This window comes from Triticum aestivum, chromosome 6A (assembly GCF_018294505.1).
Source record: "Triticum aestivum cultivar Chinese Spring chromosome 6A, IWGSC CS RefSeq v2.1, whole genome shotgun sequence".
Classification (NCBI taxonomy): domain Eukaryota; kingdom Viridiplantae; phylum Streptophyta; class Magnoliopsida; order Poales; family Poaceae; genus Triticum; species Triticum aestivum.
In genome coordinates, this window is record NC_057809.1 from 411,598,658 (window position 1) to 411,618,356 (window position 19,699).

The window sequence follows — 19,699 nt, forward strand, 5'->3', positions numbered from 1 at the left end:
GGATTTTTTTTCCTCCAGCAGACAGTGTAGCACAAGGATCCGGGGAAATCCTAAGTGATTCCAGTTCAGCAGAAGGCAGAAGAATGTTTATCCAACTCATCCACCCAATAGGAGATTTGAAGCACGCAGGGGCGTGCACACACACTTTGTGGGCCGTATCTACCACGCGACCGAGAAACTTGGTTTCGCACATCCAATCCATATTTATGTTCATTTTTTGAGGAAATGTCATCATGACGTTTTTATATTTCATGTGAAAATAAGGGTACATTATTTGAAAGAACATCAACTAAAAACACCAGAGGCTCTGACTTCCACACAATAGTTCGAGAGTTCTCCGAGTTCCTAGCTAGCACATTTGCCACCATATTGGCTTCCCTAGAAAAGTAATTAAATTCTATAGTATTAAAATTGCAAGCTAGAAAAGACCATTCTTCGTAAATGGCCGCAGCTGGGCCAAGAGAATTCTCACCATTTTGCATAGTAACAATCACCTCCTTGCAATCTGCCTCGACATGAACCCGCAAAAAAAGAAGATTATTACAACCCAAGTCATTGGCAAGCATCAGTCTTCTACAAAAGGAATATCACTGTTGTATATAGCGAAAGTTACAGTGATAAACAATTAAAGTTGATTTATTCATAAGCGACTATAGAAAGTTGGTGTGAGATGTGCAAAACCAAGTTCCCAAATGGCAGTGCAGATGTGCGGGCTACGAAGTGCATATGCGTCTCTCATCCACCCGAACAGTTAACACGACGCACACATAGCGTATACCCATGTAAAATAAATCTGAATTTTCAGTTTGTAAGGCCTTGTACTTTTTGAATAGCTAAATATTGACGTCACATTATTATTTTTATCTAATTTCATTTTATTCCTAAAATATGTACTCAACCAATATATGGAGAGGGGGTGACCATGCATGCACTACGTGGTAGGAGGGAGTAGCAGTTTGCTAGCTATCCTGTACCTCTTCTAATCATAGTGGGAGTAACTTAGCTAGTAACATAGCGTACTTCAAGAAATTTTTGCTTATATGGCAAGTATTTAATGTGAGGTAGTAACATAATATGTTACTGTAACATAGCGCTTTCCAAAACAAAATGAGTCTACAAGCTAATAAATGAAGCCATCTATGACACTACTATTATGTTACTTTGCATTATGAAGATAGTAACTTACTCCCTCCGTTCCAAAATAGATGACTCAATTTTATACTAAGTTAGTACAAAATTGAGTCATCTATTTTGGAACGGAGGGAGTAGATTAGTGTCATGCTTGAGCATGACACTAGTCTAAGTTACTCCCCACTATGACCAGCCTAAGGCCACTTTGATACACAGAATTCTTAAAACTTAAAAACAGAAAGACACAAGATTGGCATTGCATGTCCTCTTGAATCGATCACAAACCATAGAAATTTGGACCAAAGAGTGACACAGGAAAAACAAAGGATTCTGGCAACATGTTTGACTGGATAGAGATCTCTAGAAAAAATAAATCGACGACTAACACCATTTTTTCCCCAAGGATCCAAATCCTCAAAAAATCCTATGAAATTCCATTGAATCAAAGGAGATAAGTGACCTGATCTATTTTGGAGTGCAAGTCAATAACTTCACATGACCTAAAATAAATAACTTTACATGACATGAAATCGCTAAACAGAGGAGCTAGTAACTGCCAGGTCAGACAAGGGGAGGTCAAAACTAAGGCATGTGAAATTCAAAATCAGAATATCCTCATTCCAGGTTCCCCTTTCTACAACATCCATGCTATTCTTCTGCTGCAGGAAATCCTTAAGTTTAGTCTGGAGCCGGAAACTAGTACACATTCATTCTTGATGGGCTCGTGTTGGCTGGCGAACTTCCTTGCCTTGCCCAGAGAAAAACATCAGAACAACAAGCACAGCCACCAATAAGAGGAGGATGTACAACGCATTCACGCCGAGCAGCGTTGGGAAACGTCTGCCAAATGTCTTCTTTATTGTTCTTCCAGCCCTATATGCCTCGAGGAAACGACTAATTTGGGATCCATGATCACCTTCTTCCAAATTCTCTAAACCCTCAACCTGCGACAAGAATCATTTCAATCATAGCACAACTAAGTAGTCACTATTGGAGATTGTGGTGAAAGCAATTAAGCAAACATATATGATATGAACGGACTGTAAAAAAGGATATGATATGAACGGATCAATTTGAACAAAAATGTGATGTCAAAACCAGACACGGAGTTACACATAACAATTGCATATCAGTAATACCATGTGACATGCAGAGAACAGATACATACTTCTAGCTGGGGATAGTCTGAAATCTGATGATGGCATCCTTGTGAAAATAACGGGGGCAACAAAAATACTATACTTACCACTTCATACTCCTCATCTTTGTCCCAGACTACCAATTTTGGCAGCTGTGAGCTCTTAGAATCATGGAAAGGCTCGGTGAATTCTTCCCATTGGTTGACTCCCACATATCCAAACACTAGGTCATGGTTTGCATTGGCTGCAGACCTTAAAACTTTTATCAACCGCATGGAAGTTTCATCAGAATCATCCTGCAGAACTGCAAGGACAACTTTCCTATCATCATCTTTTAACATCTTAACAGTCTCTGCATTGATGGGCACAGTTATCGGAAGCAGGGATTGCCGTATAAAATCCTCCAAGAAGGTTCCTGCATCCACAAAAATCATATGTATCATCAATCCGGAAAAGACATGCAGTACAAAGCAGAGCTTGCACATGTTTTGGTATAGAAAGGTGAACTACGTAATTCCATCACTAAAAAACGGAGCTGCAGAACATCTGACACAAACAGAATGACAAATCCAGGATGTCACTCGCTAGCACATGTAACAAGAAACGTAAAGCAAATAGAGATCCAATCGTACCTTCAAAGGGGCCATAAAAGACACTCTGCTCGTTATATTTTGGGTTGAGCGAAACCAATGCTGGAATCTTGTCAAAATCATACACGGCCATCAAATCCTCAGAGAAATCCTTTGCTGTAGAAAACCATGCCTTCTTCTTGTACCTTGCTCCATACTCGGCAATGGAGGATTCATCCACCCCAAATCCAATAAATAATGGAAAACCCACACCAGCTTCCTGGACAAAACTTTTGATTGCTGCATCGGACGTGAGAACAGAAACATCAGGTGCGACAAGCTTCCTGAGGCTCTCAACGAGCTGGCCCGCCTTCCTTGAACCAGTGTACTCTGTGGGGACTCCATGGTCAAAAAGCATAAGAGTGGGGAAGCCACTGCATCCAGGAAAACAAACAAATTTGTCAATTACAAAACAGACTCCCACCTGGTTTAACCAAACTCGTAGAGATATTTGATTAGGTTGCTTACTCTACTCCATATTTGGACCTAAGCTTTTTGTATTTCTCTGCATTTACTTTCGCGACTACAATTGGCGTGCTCAGCCCAGCAAGAACCGGAGCAGCTTCATCCAACTGCAAATGGGCAACGGCTTATCAGTTCACATCATCGCAGGCCACACAGATGCTGGAATAACAGGAAAAAAGCGATAGTGACATGGCCTGCAAGTCTTGGTGATACTCCCTCCATTCCTAAATATAAGTATTTTTAGAGATTGCAACATGGACTACATATGGAGCAAAATGAGTGAATCTACACTCTAAACTACGTCTATATACATCCGTATGTAGTTCATTTTGAAATCTCTAAAAAGACTTATAGGAGTATTTAGGAACCGAGGGAGTATAATCTTATTATTACAAGCAAGGGGTTGAGTGGATCTTAGACGTGCCTGTGCCAATTTCGTTTCCTCTCTACGACTCAAATCCGATCCATGTCTCTGAACCATCACCACTATCTCTCAATTTCCCATTTCGCACTTGGCATCAATTAACCTACTACTCTAACCCAATCGCATTTCTCCTTGCAGACTCTTGGGAATACGAGGTCTCAAGCGAACACCGGTGGTGGTGGATCGAATGGAAGGGCGGGGAGGCTAGCTGGATGCGTACCTGCGGGGAGAGGCGTTTGCAGTGGCCGCACCACGGGGCGTGGAAGTCCACGAAGAGGAAATCGACGGCGGCCACCGCCGCCTCGAAGTTGCCCTCGTCCAGCTCCACAACGCTCCCGTCTCGTGGGATCTGGAACCTCGCCGGCTCCTCTCCGCCACTCGCCAAGCAGGCCGGCGTCACTAAAGCGAGAACGAAGAGAGGAAGCAGCCGCTGCTTGTCCACGGCCATCGGCGGCATCAGTGAGCTCGATTCGATCTCGAGCGGAGTTGGTAGCTGTGTGGAACACTACGCCTCAAGCCCTCAACTGGTAGTGCCCGCATGCTAAGATCCCCCGTTCCATTTCCCTAAATATTTTTTTTAGAGAAATCGCTCATGCTTATCTAGCAGATCCCTTATTTTTAAAATTATCTTGTAAAATCTTCAAAATGTTTGCTCAAATTATAGTAACAAATTGGTCACGAGGTTGTCATAGTCGCGATTTTAAATCGGATCAGAGCTCCGATGGTAAGATCGCAAATCATAGAATCTTCACTATCAAGATCATAGAAATGTAGATTCTATGAATTAAAATCGTAGAATCATAGGGGTTAGTTTGGATCGTAAAGTCGTAGAACCGTACAACAGAATCATGATTCTGACAAACTTTGATCACGTCTCAACACACCACAAACATAGATAATTTAAATGCATCACATCATAATTCAAGTACGAGCATTACTCCTATAAAGAATTGCATCGTTCAATCCAAGCACGCCTCACGCGTGGTGCCTACCTGGCGCCCTAACCGTTGTCCGATCGGAATCGGTCATTCCTCACCGAGCCAACGGCCTCGAGGGTACATGACGATGGACTGAGAGTGTGCTCGGTGTCACCTCGTATGGTGGTCGTTGTCCTCGTGTAGTGTGTGTCATTTCATGCGCTTGTGTGGGAGCGAATGATGTTTGCGCCACCGGGTAGAGGCGGTCATTGCGCGTGGGCACCACCCAACTATCCATGTGTGTGTGTTGTCTCTTGTGTTGGTGGGGATTGATGTTTGGGCCCCCGGGCAGAGGCGAACGTCGCATCGGGACCCCGCCCGGCTATCCCGCCTAACACTCGGCTGGTTGTTCAAGTCCGGGCGTCGGGAGATCGTGCGGAGTCAGTGTCTTACCGGGCAGATAAGGTGAGTTCACTCCTTTCGGCTGTGCCTTATTGTTTTCCTGAGGTGGGTTTGCTTCCTTCCTACTTATCCGATTCGTTATGTCCACTCGATGGCCGTGTGGAGTTCTGTTTGTTCCGTCCTTCTTTGGTTGGTATAAGGTAGATGTATGCTTTGTAGGTCCCATGATCGGTTGGTATCTGGGGTGTTCCGCTGGTAATGTGACTACTAGTTTTCCGCGTGTGTGGGTCCCTCCTTATGTATCCAGTTGTAGTACGGCGATGGGTCCCCCTATTAGCCCCTGTGCCAGTTGGTAGGGTTAGCAGTGATGGCGGTGAGTCCATTGGCTAGTGGGCCTGCGACGCTTGCTCCGCCGGATAAAAGCATGTGCTCGCCTTGACTATGTACTGTGTAATGTCACTCTTTTTATGTGACCTTCATCGCATGTTCTCTTGTTGTTTTTGGCCCCATGCATGTCCACGTGTGTGGGCTAGTGTCGTGGGTCTTGTCGGTTCTTTCGCATGTATGTCATCATTTTCTTTATCTCATCTCCTATATTTGCCTTTTCTTCCCCATCTTTCTCCTTCCCTTCGCCGCCGTCTCATGCTTCACTCTTCTCATCCCACGGTTCGCTCTGTTGGAGGTGCTCTTCGAGCTTATCCTAGCTATCCGGCCACGTCTTCGGCTTTGTTTGCCAATGGTATGCCCTTCGTCCTTCCTAGTAGACGAGGTACCGGTTCTTCCTCTCTCCGATCTCATCGACAAATGAGCCCATGAATGTTAGCATCGAGATCTATCTTGTCTTTATTCTTTTTCTTCTGATCCAATTTGTTTTTCTCTTACGAAACTTTAAGGCATTTGTATTTATGTTGTTTCCTCTTAGCAAGGAGGGTGTTGGGCCCCTAAGTGCAAGGGTTTGTAGCAAGCAACATTTCGCCCTCAAAGTGGATGACCTTAAGGTTTTATGGAACCAGTAGGAGTTTACTAAGCAACCTAATGATCAACACTTGCACACACAAAATACAATATTGGCTTGGCCCCCAACGAAACTAGTGAGATTGCCAGTTTCACTAGCCTTGCTAGTTACAATGATTGAATGCAAGTGTGTATGGAAGATGTTCAAATTGAAATTCAAATAACAAGTCAAATTAATATTTCTTCAAACAGTAAAACTAAAATGTTCAAATTATTCCATAATTCCCCCTGATCATTTGTCATGTTGGACAACATCATTTGACTCACCAATTAATCCTTAGTAAATTATAAAGTTGTAACAACATAATACCTGACCTTTTATTTAAACTTTACCAAATGCTCTGAAACTTTTTGTGCAACACCACAATATTGTACATGATTTATGTGCCAAGTTCCCTATATAAGAAAATTCATTTAGTGGACCAACTACATACAAAACAATGGGGAAATAAATAAGACGGAAGAAAAACAAAAGGAAAGAGATTAAAGGGAAAGTACACAATGTGCACTTGGGCTCTAGGTCTACATGAGGCCCAGCCCACCTGACCCCCTCATCCCCTACCTCTGTTCACTGAACAGAGGCGTGGCAGCCATCCACGGTGCCATAGCCACACCTGACTGTGTGGTGTGCTTCCGGCACCTCCCACAAGCTAGGGGCTAGGGGTTGGAGGACTCTTCCTCCTAGGTCGGTGCGCCAAGGGAGGGGAGCCCCTCCTCTAAGTCGGCTAGAGGGGGCACCCCTATTGAACACACAAGTTCTCTCCCATTTGGGAGCCCCTCTAGTTCTCTAGTTCCCCAGATAGTTTGGAGAGGCGCTGAAAGGCTCTTTCTCCCACCTATAGTTTGGTATGAATGGGTTGGGACCATGACAATGTCTGAATCACATCTAACAAATGATTTGTAACAACGAAAGAGGGTCTAACCTTCTCTGCACATGCCAGAAACTTCCCCCCACTATCCATAGAATCAAACGCAACTAGCTTCACGCATGGAGATTGATGGTGACAGCGAGCAGATAGATCTTCAGCCACCCCGCTCCATTCGCTGCCACTGATGGTCTTAGGGAGTTACAAGAGGAACAAATGACTCAAATCGACCGTCAGGTACAAATCCTTCATTCCAAGTCATAGCCCGAGAGAGAAGAGAGGCATACCTGGGTGGTGAAGGAGTAGTCGCCGGAGTAGGAACTGCTGGAGATGTCTTTGAAGAAGACCATGGCGACCCCGGCGGTAGGATGCGAGACGACGAGAGCGAGGAAGCGTCTATAGCTTAGCAAGGAAGGAAGGAGGAAACGGGGGAAATGTGACTTGTGGTCAGGGAGAAAAGGGGGTGGGTGATACGTCTCCGTCGTATCTACTTTTCCAAACACTTTTGCCCTTGTTTTGGACTCTAACTTGCATGATTTGAATGGAACTAACCCGGACTGACGTTGTTTTCAGCAGAATTACCATGGTGTTATTTATGTGCAGAAACAGAAGTTCTCGGAATGACCTGAAACTTCACGGAACATCTTTTCAGAAATAATAAAAAATCCCTGCAAAAGATGAAGACCACGGGGCCCACACCCTAGCCATGAGGGTGGGGGGCGCGCCCCCTACCTCGTGGGCCCCCTGAAGCTCCTCCGACCTCAACTCCAACTCTATATATTTGGTTTCGGAGGAAAAAAAATCAGGGAGAAGGATTCATCGCATTTTACGATACGGAGCCGCCGCCAAGCCCTAAAACCTCTTGGGAGGGCTGATCTGGAGTCCGTTCGGGGCTCCGGAGAGGGGAATCCGTCGCCATCGTCATCATCAACCTTCCTCCATCACTAATTTCATGATGCTCACCACCGTGCACGAGTAATTCCATTGTAGGCTTGCTGGACGGTGATGGGTTGGATGAGATTTATCATGTAATCGAGTTAGTTTTGTTCGGGTTTGATCCCTAGTATCCACTATGTTCCGAGATTGATGTTGCTATGACTTTGCTATGCTTAATGCTTGTCACTAGGGCCTGAGTGCCATGATTTCAGATCTGAACCTATTATGCTTTCATCAATATATGAGAGTTCTTGATCCTATCTTGCAAGTCTATAGTCACCTATTATGTGTTATGATCCGTTAACCCCGAACTGACAATAATCGGGATACTTACCGGTGATGACCGTAGTTTGAGGAGTTCATGTATTCACTATGTGTTAATGCTTTGGTCCGGTACTCTATTAAAAGGAGGCCTTAATATCCCTTAGTTTCTGCTAGGACCCCGCTGCCACGGGAGGGTAGGACAAAAGATGTCATGCAAGTTCTTTTTCATAAGCACGTATGACTATATTCGGAATACATGCCTACATTACATTGATGAATTGGAGTTAGTTCTGTGTCACCCTAGGTTATGACTATTACATGATGAACCGCATCCGGCATAATTCTCTATCACTGATCCACTGCCTACGAGCTTTCCATATATTGTTCTTCGCTTATTTACTTTTCCGTTGCTATTGCTATCATCACTACAAAATACCCAAAACATTACTTTTACTATCATTACCTTTTGCTACCGTTACCACTACTATCATATTACTTTGCTACTAAATACTTTGCTGCAGATATTAAGTTTCCAGGTGTGGTTGAATTGACAACTCAGCTGCTAATACTTCAAAATATTCTTTGGCTCCCCTTGTGTCAAATCAATAAATTTGGGTTGAATACTCTACCCTCAAAAACTGTTGCGATCCCCTATACTTGTGGGTTATCAAGACTATTTTCTGGCGCCGTTGCCGGGGAGCATAGCTCTATTCTTTGAGTCACTTGGGATTTATATCTGCATATCATTATGAAGAACTTGAGAGATCCAAAAACCAAGATTTATCCCTCAACTACGACGGGAGGTAAGGAACTGTCATCTATCTCTGCACTTGATTCACCTTCTGTTTTGAGTAAGCTTGCGACACCTAAACCTACTTTTGCTATTCGTTCTGATATGTCACATGTTATTGATGATGCCACTTCTGCTATGCATGATACTTATGATGAAACTACTTCTACACTTGATACTACTGTGCCACTTGGTGAATTTCTTGATGAACAACTTGCTAGGGTTAGAGAGAATAAAATTATTGAAACTGATTATATTGAAGATAGTGATGATGAAGACTCTCCCCCTAATACTTACAAATTGCGTGTTGTTCCTGGGGGTTATGTTCTGGATGAAGAATCTGCTAGAGCTATTCTTTCTTGTAATGATAGAAGTGATCTTAAGAAATTATTAGCTAAATGGAAGCAATCCCTTAATGCTAACATGAAACATGACCCTGCTTTTGCTACTTCACCTATCTGTGTTACTGATAAGGATTATGAATTCTCTGTTGATCCTGATATAATTACTTTGGTTGAATCTGATCCTTTTCATGGCTATGAATCTGAAACTGTTGTGGCACATCTTACTAAATTAAATGATATAGCCACCCTGTTCACTAATGATGAGAGAACTCGCTACTTTTATATCCTTAAAATATTTCCGTTCTCATTAAAGGGTGATGCTAAGATATGGTTTAATTCTCTTGATCCTGGTTGTGTGCGTAGTCCCCAGGATATGATTTATTACTTCTCTGCTAAATATTTCCCTGCTCATAAGAAACAACCTGCTTTAAGGGATATATATATATATATATATATATATATATATATATATATATATATATATATATATAATTTTGTGCAAATTGAAGAAGAGAGTCTCCCACAAGCTTGGGGGAGGCTTCTCCAATTACTTAATGCTTTGCCTGATCATCCTCTTAAGAAAAATGAAATATTTGATATCTTTTATAATGGACTAACCGATGCTTCCAGAGATCACCTGGATAGTTGTGCTGGTTCTGTTTTCAGGGAAAGAACACCAGATGAAGCTGAAATTCTACTGAATAATATGTTGACAAATGAAAATAATTGGACACTTCCTGAGCCTATTCCTAAACCAACTTCGAAGAAAAGAGGTGTTCTATTTCTCAGTCCTGAAGATATGCAAGAGGCAAAGAAATCTATGAAAGAAAAAGGTATTAAAACTGAAGATGTTAAGAATTTACCTCCTATTGAAGAAATACACGGTCTTAATTTACCATCTGTTGAAGAAACATATGATCTTAATCCATTACCTATTGAAGAAATACATGGTCTTGATAACCCGACACAGGTAGTAAAGGTAAATTCTCTTTATAGATATGATAAAGCTGAAATCCCATTTACTAAGTTTGCTAGCCCATGCTTAGATGAGTTTGATAAATGTATGGTTAAGAAAGAAGATTTTAATGCTTATTTTGGTAGACAATTGAAATACAATTCAAATATGCTTGAACACTTGGGTGATTATATGGCTAATGTCAAAGGTGAACTTAAACTTATTAGTAAACATGCTTCTATGGTTACCACTCAAGTAGAACAAATACTTAAAGCTCAAAATGATTTGCTTAATGAATTGAATAGTAAGAATAATGATTATGTTGTTAGAGCGGCTACTAGAACTGGTAGAATGACTCAGGAACCTTTGTATCCTGAAGGTCACCCTAAGAGAATGAGCAAGATTCTCAGAGAAATAATATAGATGCACCTAGTCCTTCTAAGAGGGAGAAAACGAAAAATGATAGGACTTTGCATGCTTCTAGTGAACCTATTACTGAAACACATGAGAATCCAAATGATATTTCTATTTCTGATGCTGAAACACAATCTGGTAATGAACCTGAAACTAGTGATGATGTTAATAAAAATGTTCATGATGATGCTCAACCTAGTAATGATAATGATGTAGAAATTGAACCTGCTGTTGATCTTGATAACCCACAATCAAAGAATCAACGTTATGATAAGAAAGACTTTGTTGCTAGGAAACACGGAAAGGAAAGAGAGCCTTGGGTTCAGAAACCCATGCCTTTTCCTCCCAAACCATTCAAGAAAAAAGATGATGAGGATTTTGAGCGCTTTGCTGAAATGATTAGACCTATCTTTTTGCGTATGCGGTTAACTAATGTGCTCAAAATGAATCCTTATGCTAAGTACATGAAAGAAATTGTCACTAATAAAAGAAAGATACCGGAAGCTGAAATTTCCACCATGCTTGCTAATTATACTTTTAAGGGTAGAATACCAAAGAAACTTGGAGATCCAGGAGTACCCACTATGCCATGCTCTATTAAAAGAAACTATGTTAAAACTGCTTTATGTGATCTTGGAGCCGGTGTTAGTGTTATGCCTCTCTCTTTATATCGTAGACTTGATTTGAATAAGTTTACGCCTATTGAAATATCTTTGCAAATTGCTGATAAATCAACTGCTATACCTGTCGGTATTTGAGAGGATGTGCCTATTGTAGTTGCAAACGTTACTATTTTAACGGACTTTGTTATTCTTGATATTCCCGAGGACGATAGTATGTCTATTATTCTTGGAAGACCCCTTTTGAACACTGCGTGGGCTGTTATTGATTGCACTAAAGGCAATGCCACTTTTCATGTTAACGGTAATGAGCATACGGTACACTTTCCAAGGAAACAACCTCAAGTTCATAGTATCAACTCTATTGGAAAAATTCCATCAATTATTTTTGGAGGTTTTGAATTTCTCTTCCTACTGTCAAGAAGAAATATGATATTCTTATTATCGAAGACGTATCAACTCCCCCAAGCTTTGGGGGAGTTGATACGTCACCGTCGTATCTACTTTTCCAAACACTTTTGCCCTTGTTTTGGACTCTAACTTGCATGATTTGAATGGAACTAACCCGGACTGACGCTATTTTTAGCAGAATTACCATGGTGTTATTTATGTGCAGAAACAAAAGTTCTCGGAATGACCTGAAACTTCACGGAACATCTTTTCGGAAATAATAAAAAATCCCTGTAAAAGATGAAGACCATGGGCCCATACCCTAGCCACGAGGGTGGGGGGTGCGCCTGCCCCCCTAGGGCGCGCCCCCTACCTCGTGGGCCCCCTGAAGCTCCTCCGACCTCAACTCCAACTCTATATATTTGGTTTCGGAGAAAAAAAAATCAAGGAGAAGGATTCATCGCGTTTTACGATACGGAGCTGCCGCCAAGCCCTAAAACCTCTCGGGAGGGCTGATCTGGAGTCCGTTCGGGGCTCCGGAGAGGGGAATCCGTCGCCATCGTCATCATCAACCTTCCTCCATCACCAATTTCATGATGTTCACTGCCGTGCGTGAGTAATTCCATCACAGGCTTGCTGAACAGTGATGGGTTGGATGAGATTTATCATGTAATCGAGTTAGTTTTGTTAGGGTTTGATCCCTAGTATCCACTATGTTCTAAGATTGATGTTGCTATGACTTTGCTATGCTTAATGCTTGTCACTAGGGCCCGAGTGCCATGATTTTAGATCTGAACCTATTATGTTTTCATCAATATATGAGAGTTCTTGATCCTATCTTGCAAGTCTATAGTCACCTATTATGTGTTATGATCCGTTAACCCCGAACTGACAATAATCGGGATACTTACCGGTGATGACCGTAGTTTGAGGAGTTCATGTATTCACTATGTGTTAATGCTTTGGTCTGGTACTCTATTAAAAGGAGGCCTTAATATCCCTTAGTTTCCGCTAGGACCCCGCTGCCACGGGAGGGTAGGACAAAAGATGTCATGCAAGTTCTTTTCCATAAGCATGTATGACTATATTCGGAATACATGCCTACATTACATTGATGAATTGGAGCTAGTTCTGTGTCACCCTAGGTTATGACTATTACATGATGAACCACATCCGGCATAATTCGCTATCACTGATCCACTGCCTACGAGCTTTCCATATATTGTTCTTCGCTTATTTACTTTTCCGTTGCTATTGCTATCATCACTACAAAATACCCAAAACATTACTTTTACTATCATTACCTTTTGCTACTGTTACCACTACTATCATATTACTTTGCTACTAAATACTTTGCTGCAGATATTAAGTTTCCAGGTGTGGTTGAATTGACAACTTAGCTGCTAATACTTGAGAATATTCTTTGGCTCCCCTTGTGTCGAATCAATAAATTTGGGTTGAATACTCTACCCTCGAAAACTGTTATGACCCCCTATACTTGTGGGTTATCAGTGGGGAAGGGGGGAAGGGGGCGGGGTAGATATTTTGGCGGTAGGCCAAAATTTTGGAAATGAGGAGGGGAACTTTGCGCTCGGTGCCGCCGGACCATTCACTTTGAATGATTGTGTGCATCGCAAACGATTCTTCTGCTTTACGTGCATGGGATGAGTTTGATAATTCAAATTTTGGTGGAAATTTCCCAGGGTATGTCATTGCATAATTTAACATCGCTTGCTAACTTAGACACATAAAAGAGCGTACAGCAAACAAACCACACTTACTGAATCGAGCAATTTTAGTAATTAAACAGAGCCAGGTGACCTAAACATTGCTAAACAAAAGACCAGCATTAAAAACAATGCCTAAGTACGCATAATTTTAACAAATCCGTCGCTGCGCCGGTCTATGCATCGTCGGTGTGAGATGAAACGTCGATGACTTGTCCTGGCGACATGCCGCCGTTGGTGGACTACGCATCCCCCCTGCTGAAGTCGACTGCGTCCTCGTCCTCTTCCTCGGTGCCACCCTCAAGGTTGTAGTACTCATAGTAGTGGCTGCGCCAGAGCTCGCGTTGGTACTCCATCATCTATTCCTCGACGGACAGACTCTTCTCTACCTCGACCTCGTCCACGCGCAACTCCTCCTCCTGGCGCTCCTTGATCTCCGCCGCCTCCTGCATCTCTAACTCCCGCTCGGCGACCTCATGAGGAAGCAGGTGCTCCATGGCCACCACCGCCTTTTCAGACGTGGGTTGCATGCTGGAGCCCGAGGTGGCCTGGAATATCTTGGCGTGTACATCCTCGATCTTGGCGTGAATGGCCTCGACCCGGGCCAGGGCGACATCAGCGGCACGGACGGCAGCTCGAACGCCCTCGGTGTTTGCAGCCGCTGTCGCGGCAGCAGCTGCAGCCGTCTCGGCTGCTACAGCCGTCTCGGCTGCTGCAGCTGCCCTGTCGGCTGTTGCAGACGCCCTCTCGGCGGTTGCGCTCAATGAGGATGCGGCGGCACTCTCGGCATAGGCGGCCGTGCTCTCGGCGCAAGCGGCGATGCTCGGGGGGGGGGAGGGGGACGCAGCCATCGTACGGGCCTTCACGAAGCGTTTTCACGGCGTCATCTTTGCAAGAAGGGGGTGCGGGAATGGGGGTCGGGATTCGTGGATTCGAGGGTTGCCGGCACTGGAGCAGACGAGCTGACGAAGCTTAAGGAGGAAGACTTAAATAGACCCAGACATTTTCATCACAAGCGGTTCCTCGAAAACAACTGTGTGTGATGTTGTAGATATTTTTTATTAGCTGTGAAAGACGAATTTGAAATACAGTGGCAACGGATGGTGTTTTAAATGTACGAGAAATTTTGTAGTACTAATACAACTTTCATGTTAAATTTTGGAAAATTTCAGGAGTCATTTGACCTTTTAAGTCATTTAAGTGATTTTCTAGCCATTTAATGACCGTAATTGAAATTTGAACTACATGTACATGCAACAGCTAACCATAACGGTTTGAAAACTCATATTTTGTGTACTTATGTGCGATTTAATTCCTTGTGCAGTAAATTGGAAAGAATTTTCAAACATATTGGTCTCAAGGCTATGGCACAATTAAGCATGGAGTGACATGGCATTTTAATTTCAAAAAATAAAAAAAATCAGAAACACATGAGACCTTGGTTGATGTAATTTCATGCCACCAAGATGATGTGGGAAAAAATTGGGCATGTTTGACGAAAGTTTGGACATACACGCCTCACAAACCGGAGCAACTCACTAGAAGGCTCGTGGTTCCGAGAGGGAATAGTGCATATTTGATGACGAACGGGAGATAGCTTTCTCTTACGGCCTTCAATTTTTTTTATTTAATGTGCACTACTACAACTGTAATGTGAAATTTTAGAAAATTCTAGGGGTCATTTGACATTTTAAAGACATTTCAGTGATTTTCTAGCAATTTAATTCAAATTTGAACTACATCTATATGCAATGCCTGACCATAACGGTTTGACAAATCATACTTGTGTACTTGTGTGCGAGTTAATTCCATGTGCAGTAAATAGAAGGAATTTTCAAACATATTTATCTCACGACATGGACACATGCATATGTATGCATGGAGTGACATGACATTTTAATTCCAAAAAATTTAAAAAATATCAAAAACACATTAAACCTTGGTTGATGTAATGTCATGCCACCAAGATAATGTGGTAAAAAAATTGGCATGTTTGAGGAAAATTTGGACACACACCCCTCACAAACCGGAGCAACTCACTAGAAGGCTCGTGGTTCTGAGAGGGAACAATGCATATTTGATGACGAACGGAAGATAGCTTCCTCTTACGGCCTTCAATTTTTTTACGTCTAACGTGCACTACTACAACTGTAATGTGAAATTTTTGAAAATTCTAGGGATCATTTGACCTTTTAAAAAATTTAAGTGATTTTCTAGCCATTTAATGACCGTAATTCAAATTTGAACTACATCTACATGCAACGCCTAACCAAAACATTTTGAAAAATCATATCTGTGTACTTGTGTGCAAGTTAATTCCATGTGCAGTAAATTAGAAGGAATTTTCAAACATATTGGTCTCACAACATGGACACATGCATACATATGCATGGAGTGACATGGCATTTTAATTCCAAAAAATTAAAAAAATATCAGAAAAACATGAAACCTTGGTTGATTTAATGTCATGCCACCAAGATGATGTGGTAAAAATTGGCCTGTTTGACAAAAGTTTGGATACACACCCTCACAAATCGGAGCAACTCACTAGAAGGTTCGTGGTTCCGAGAGGGAACAATGTATGTTTGATGACGAACGGGAGAGAGCTTCCTCTTACGGCCTTCAATTTTTTTTACGTCTAACGTGCACTAATACAACTGTCATGTGAAATTTTTGAAAATTCCAGGGGTCATTTGACCTTTTAAAGACATTTAAGTGATTTTCTAACCATTTAATGATCATAATTCAAATTTGAACTACATCTACATGCAACGCCTAACCATAACGGTTTAAAAATCATATTTTTGTGTACTTGTGTGCGAGTTAATTCCATGTGCAGTAAATTAGAAGGAATTTTCAAACATATTGGTCTCAAGAAATGGGCACACATGCATGGAGCAGCATGGCATTTTAATTCCAAAAAATTAAAAAACGATCAGAAAAACATGAAACCTTGCTTGATTTAATGTCATGCCACCAAGATAATGTGGTAAAAAATTGGCGTATTTGACGAAAGTTTGGACACACACTCCTCACAAACCGGAGCAACTCACTAGAAGGCTCGTGGTTCCCAGAGGGAATAATGCATGTTCGATGACGAACGGGAGATAGCTTCCTCTTACGGCCTTCAATTTTTTTCTATGTTTAACGTGCACTACTACAACTGTAATGTGAAATTATGGAAAATTCTAAGGGTAATTTGACATTTTAAAGACATTTAAGTGATTTTCTAACCATTGAATTCAAATTTGAACTACATCTACATGCAACGCCCAATCATAACGGTTCGACAAATCATATTTGTGTACTTGTGTGTGACTTAATTCCATGTGCAATAAATTAGAACGAATTTTCAAACATATTTATCTCACGACATGAACACATGCATATGTATGCATGGAGTGACATGTCATTTTAATTTCAAAAAATTTAAAAAATATCAGAAACACATGAAATCTTGGTTGATGTAATGTCCTACCACAAGATGATGTGGTAAAAAAATTGGCATGTTTGACAAAAGTTTGGACAACCCCCCTCATAAACCAGAATAACTCACTAGAAGGCTCGTGGTTCCGAGAGGAAACAATGCATATTTGATGACGAACGGTAGATAGCTTCCTCTTACGGCCTTCAATTTTTTCTATGTCTAACGTGCACTACTACAACTATAATGTGAAATTTTTGAAAATTCTAGGGGGCATTTGACCTTTTAAAAAATTTAAGTGGTTTTCTAGCCATTTAATGACCATAATTCAAATTTGAACTACATCTACATGCAACACCAAACCAAAACGGTTTGAAAAATCATATATGTGTACTTGTGTGCAAGTTAATTCCATGTGCAGTAAATTAGAAGGAATTTTTAAACATATTGGTCTCATGATATGGACACATGCATACGTATGCATGGAGTGACATGACATTTTAATTCTAAAAAATTAAAAAAATTATCAGAAAAACATGAAACCTTGGTTGATTTAATGTCATGCCAGCAAGATGATGTGGTAAAAAATTAGCCTGTTTGACGAAAGTTTGGAGACACACCCCAAACAAACCGGAGCAACTCACTAGAAGGTTCATGGTTCCGAGAGGGAACCATGCATGTTTGATTTCGAACGGGAGATAGCTTCCTCTTAATGCCTTCAATTTTTTTTCTATGTTTAACATGCACTAATACAACAGTCTTGTGAAAATTTGGAAAATTTCATAGGCCATTTGACCTTTTAAAGACATTTACGTGATTTTCTAACCATTTAATAACCATAATTCAAATTTGAACTACATCTACATGCAACGCCTAACTATAACGGCTTGAAAAATCATATTTTTGTGTACTTGTGTGTGAGTTAAAATTCATCAGACGATGTAAATATCTAATGTTCAAAAAAGAAAATGTAAAGATCTGGCAAGACAACCGGCCCCCACACGATTGGCAGTCTATCTCGCGGCTCGAGGTTCGGTAGGTGAATGGCGGGGATCATTAATTAGACACGGTTCTGCATTGGAAACCGTCAGCTATTATGTTCACACACGGATTTTGGCTATTATGTTCACACACGGATTTTGCTGCGGGAATCGTGTGTAATTCAAACTACAATACTCATAAATTTCGGCGACCGGCGTTTGTACTATCCCCGTCGATCTATATTCTGGCCGCCAATAAATACTACCTTGCTCATGTCGTCCCGCCTGCATTCTCATCTACATCCTCCCCTCGCTCGCGCTCTCTATCGCTCTCTCTCAAATCTCTATCATGGCGCCGCCGGTCTGCCCACGCGCCGACGAGGAGTCGTCGCCCCCGAGGACGCTCACTCGATTAGCAGCGACGAGGACCCCTACGCACCGCCTGACGAGGTTGCGCCGGACTCCCAACTTTGGATTGGTTTTGGGGCCAGTACAATCTTTGTCTGTGCAAGTCGCTGCCGCCGGCTGAGAAAGCCAAACAAGTAGCATTCAAGAAGGAGATGGCAGAGGAGGAAACCAGGTACCAGGTAAAGCCCGTGATGCCGCCTGGAAAAAGGAGGTGGCGGAGCTTTGGGGCCAGGCACATCGTCGTGCCGAGAAGGTGTATGAAGACGGGTACTTCGCAAGGAAGATCATAGGCGCTGGGCGCCTCGTCGCTGCGTGGAGGTGGGCCGATAAGCTCCAGCGTGTGATGACCCACAAGTATAGGGGATCTATCGTAGTCCTTTCGATAAGTAAGAGCGTCGAACCCAACAAGGATCAGAAGGAAATGATAAGCGGTTTTCAGTAAGGTATTCTCTGCAAGTACTGAAATAAGTGGTAACAGATAGTTTTGTGATAAGATAATTTGTAAGGAGCAACAAGTAACAAAAGTAAATAAAGTGCAGCAAGGTGGCCCAATCCCTTTTGTAGCAAAGGACAAGCCTGGACAAACTCTTATATAAGGAAAAGCGCTCCCGAGGACACATGGGAATATCGTCAAGCTAGTTTTCATCACGTTCATATGATTCGCGTTCGGTACTTTGATAATTTGACATGTGGGTGGACCGGTGCTTGGGTGTTGTTCTTACTTGAACAAGCATCCCACTTATGATTAACCTCTATTGCAAGCATCCGCAACTACAACAAAAGTATTAAGGTAAACCTAACCATAGCATGAAACATATGGATCCAAATCAGCCCCTTACGAAGCAACGCATAAACTAGGGTTTAAGCTCCTGTCACTCTAGCAACCCATCATCTACTTATTACTTCCCAATGCCTTCCTCTAGGCCCAAATAATGGTGAAGTGTTATGTAGTCGACGTTCACATAACACCACTAGAGGCTAGACAACATACATCTCATCAAAATATCGAACGAATACCAAATTCACATGACTACTAATAGCAAGACTTCTCCCTCGTCCTCAGGAACAATGTAACTACTCACAAAGCATATTCATGTTCATAATCAGAGGGGTAATAATATGCATAAAGGATTTGAACATATGATCTTCCACCAATTAAACCAACTAGCATCAACTACAAGGAGTAATTAACACTACTAGCAACCTACTAGCACCAATCCCGGACTTGGAGACAAGAATTGGATACAAGAGATGAACTAGGGTTTTGAGATGAGATGGTGCTGATGAAGATGTTGATGGATATTGCCCTCTCCTGATGAGAGGAGCATTGGTGATGACGATGGCGATGATTTCCCCCTCCGGGAGGGAAGTTTCCCCGACAGAATAGCTCTGTCGGAGCTCTAGATTGGATCCGCCAAGGTTCCGCCTCGTGGCGGCGGAGTTTCGTCCCGAAAGGTTGC

At 42.1% G+C, this 19,699-nt stretch overlaps 1 protein-coding gene across 1 annotated transcript; it reads right to left on the reverse strand.

Annotated features, from left to right (window-relative positions):
• Nucleotides 1–1,545: 1,545 nt before the first annotated feature.
• On the reverse strand, nt 1,546–4,343 carry LOC100682435 (protein disulfide isomerase-like 5-3). The gene is made up of 5 exons (XM_044547470.1): nt 4,009–4,343; nt 3,368–3,471; nt 2,903–3,273; nt 2,378–2,685; nt 1,546–2,075 (listed from the first exon to the last, which is right to left on the reverse strand). Exons 1-5 carry the CDS (start codon nt 4,243–4,245, stop codon nt 1,839–1,841), a joined length of 1,257 nt encoding a protein of 418 aa, XP_044403405.1. The 5' UTR covers nt 4,246–4,343; the 3' UTR covers nt 1,546–1,838.
• Between the last annotated feature and the right edge of the window lie 15,356 nt (nt 4,344–19,699).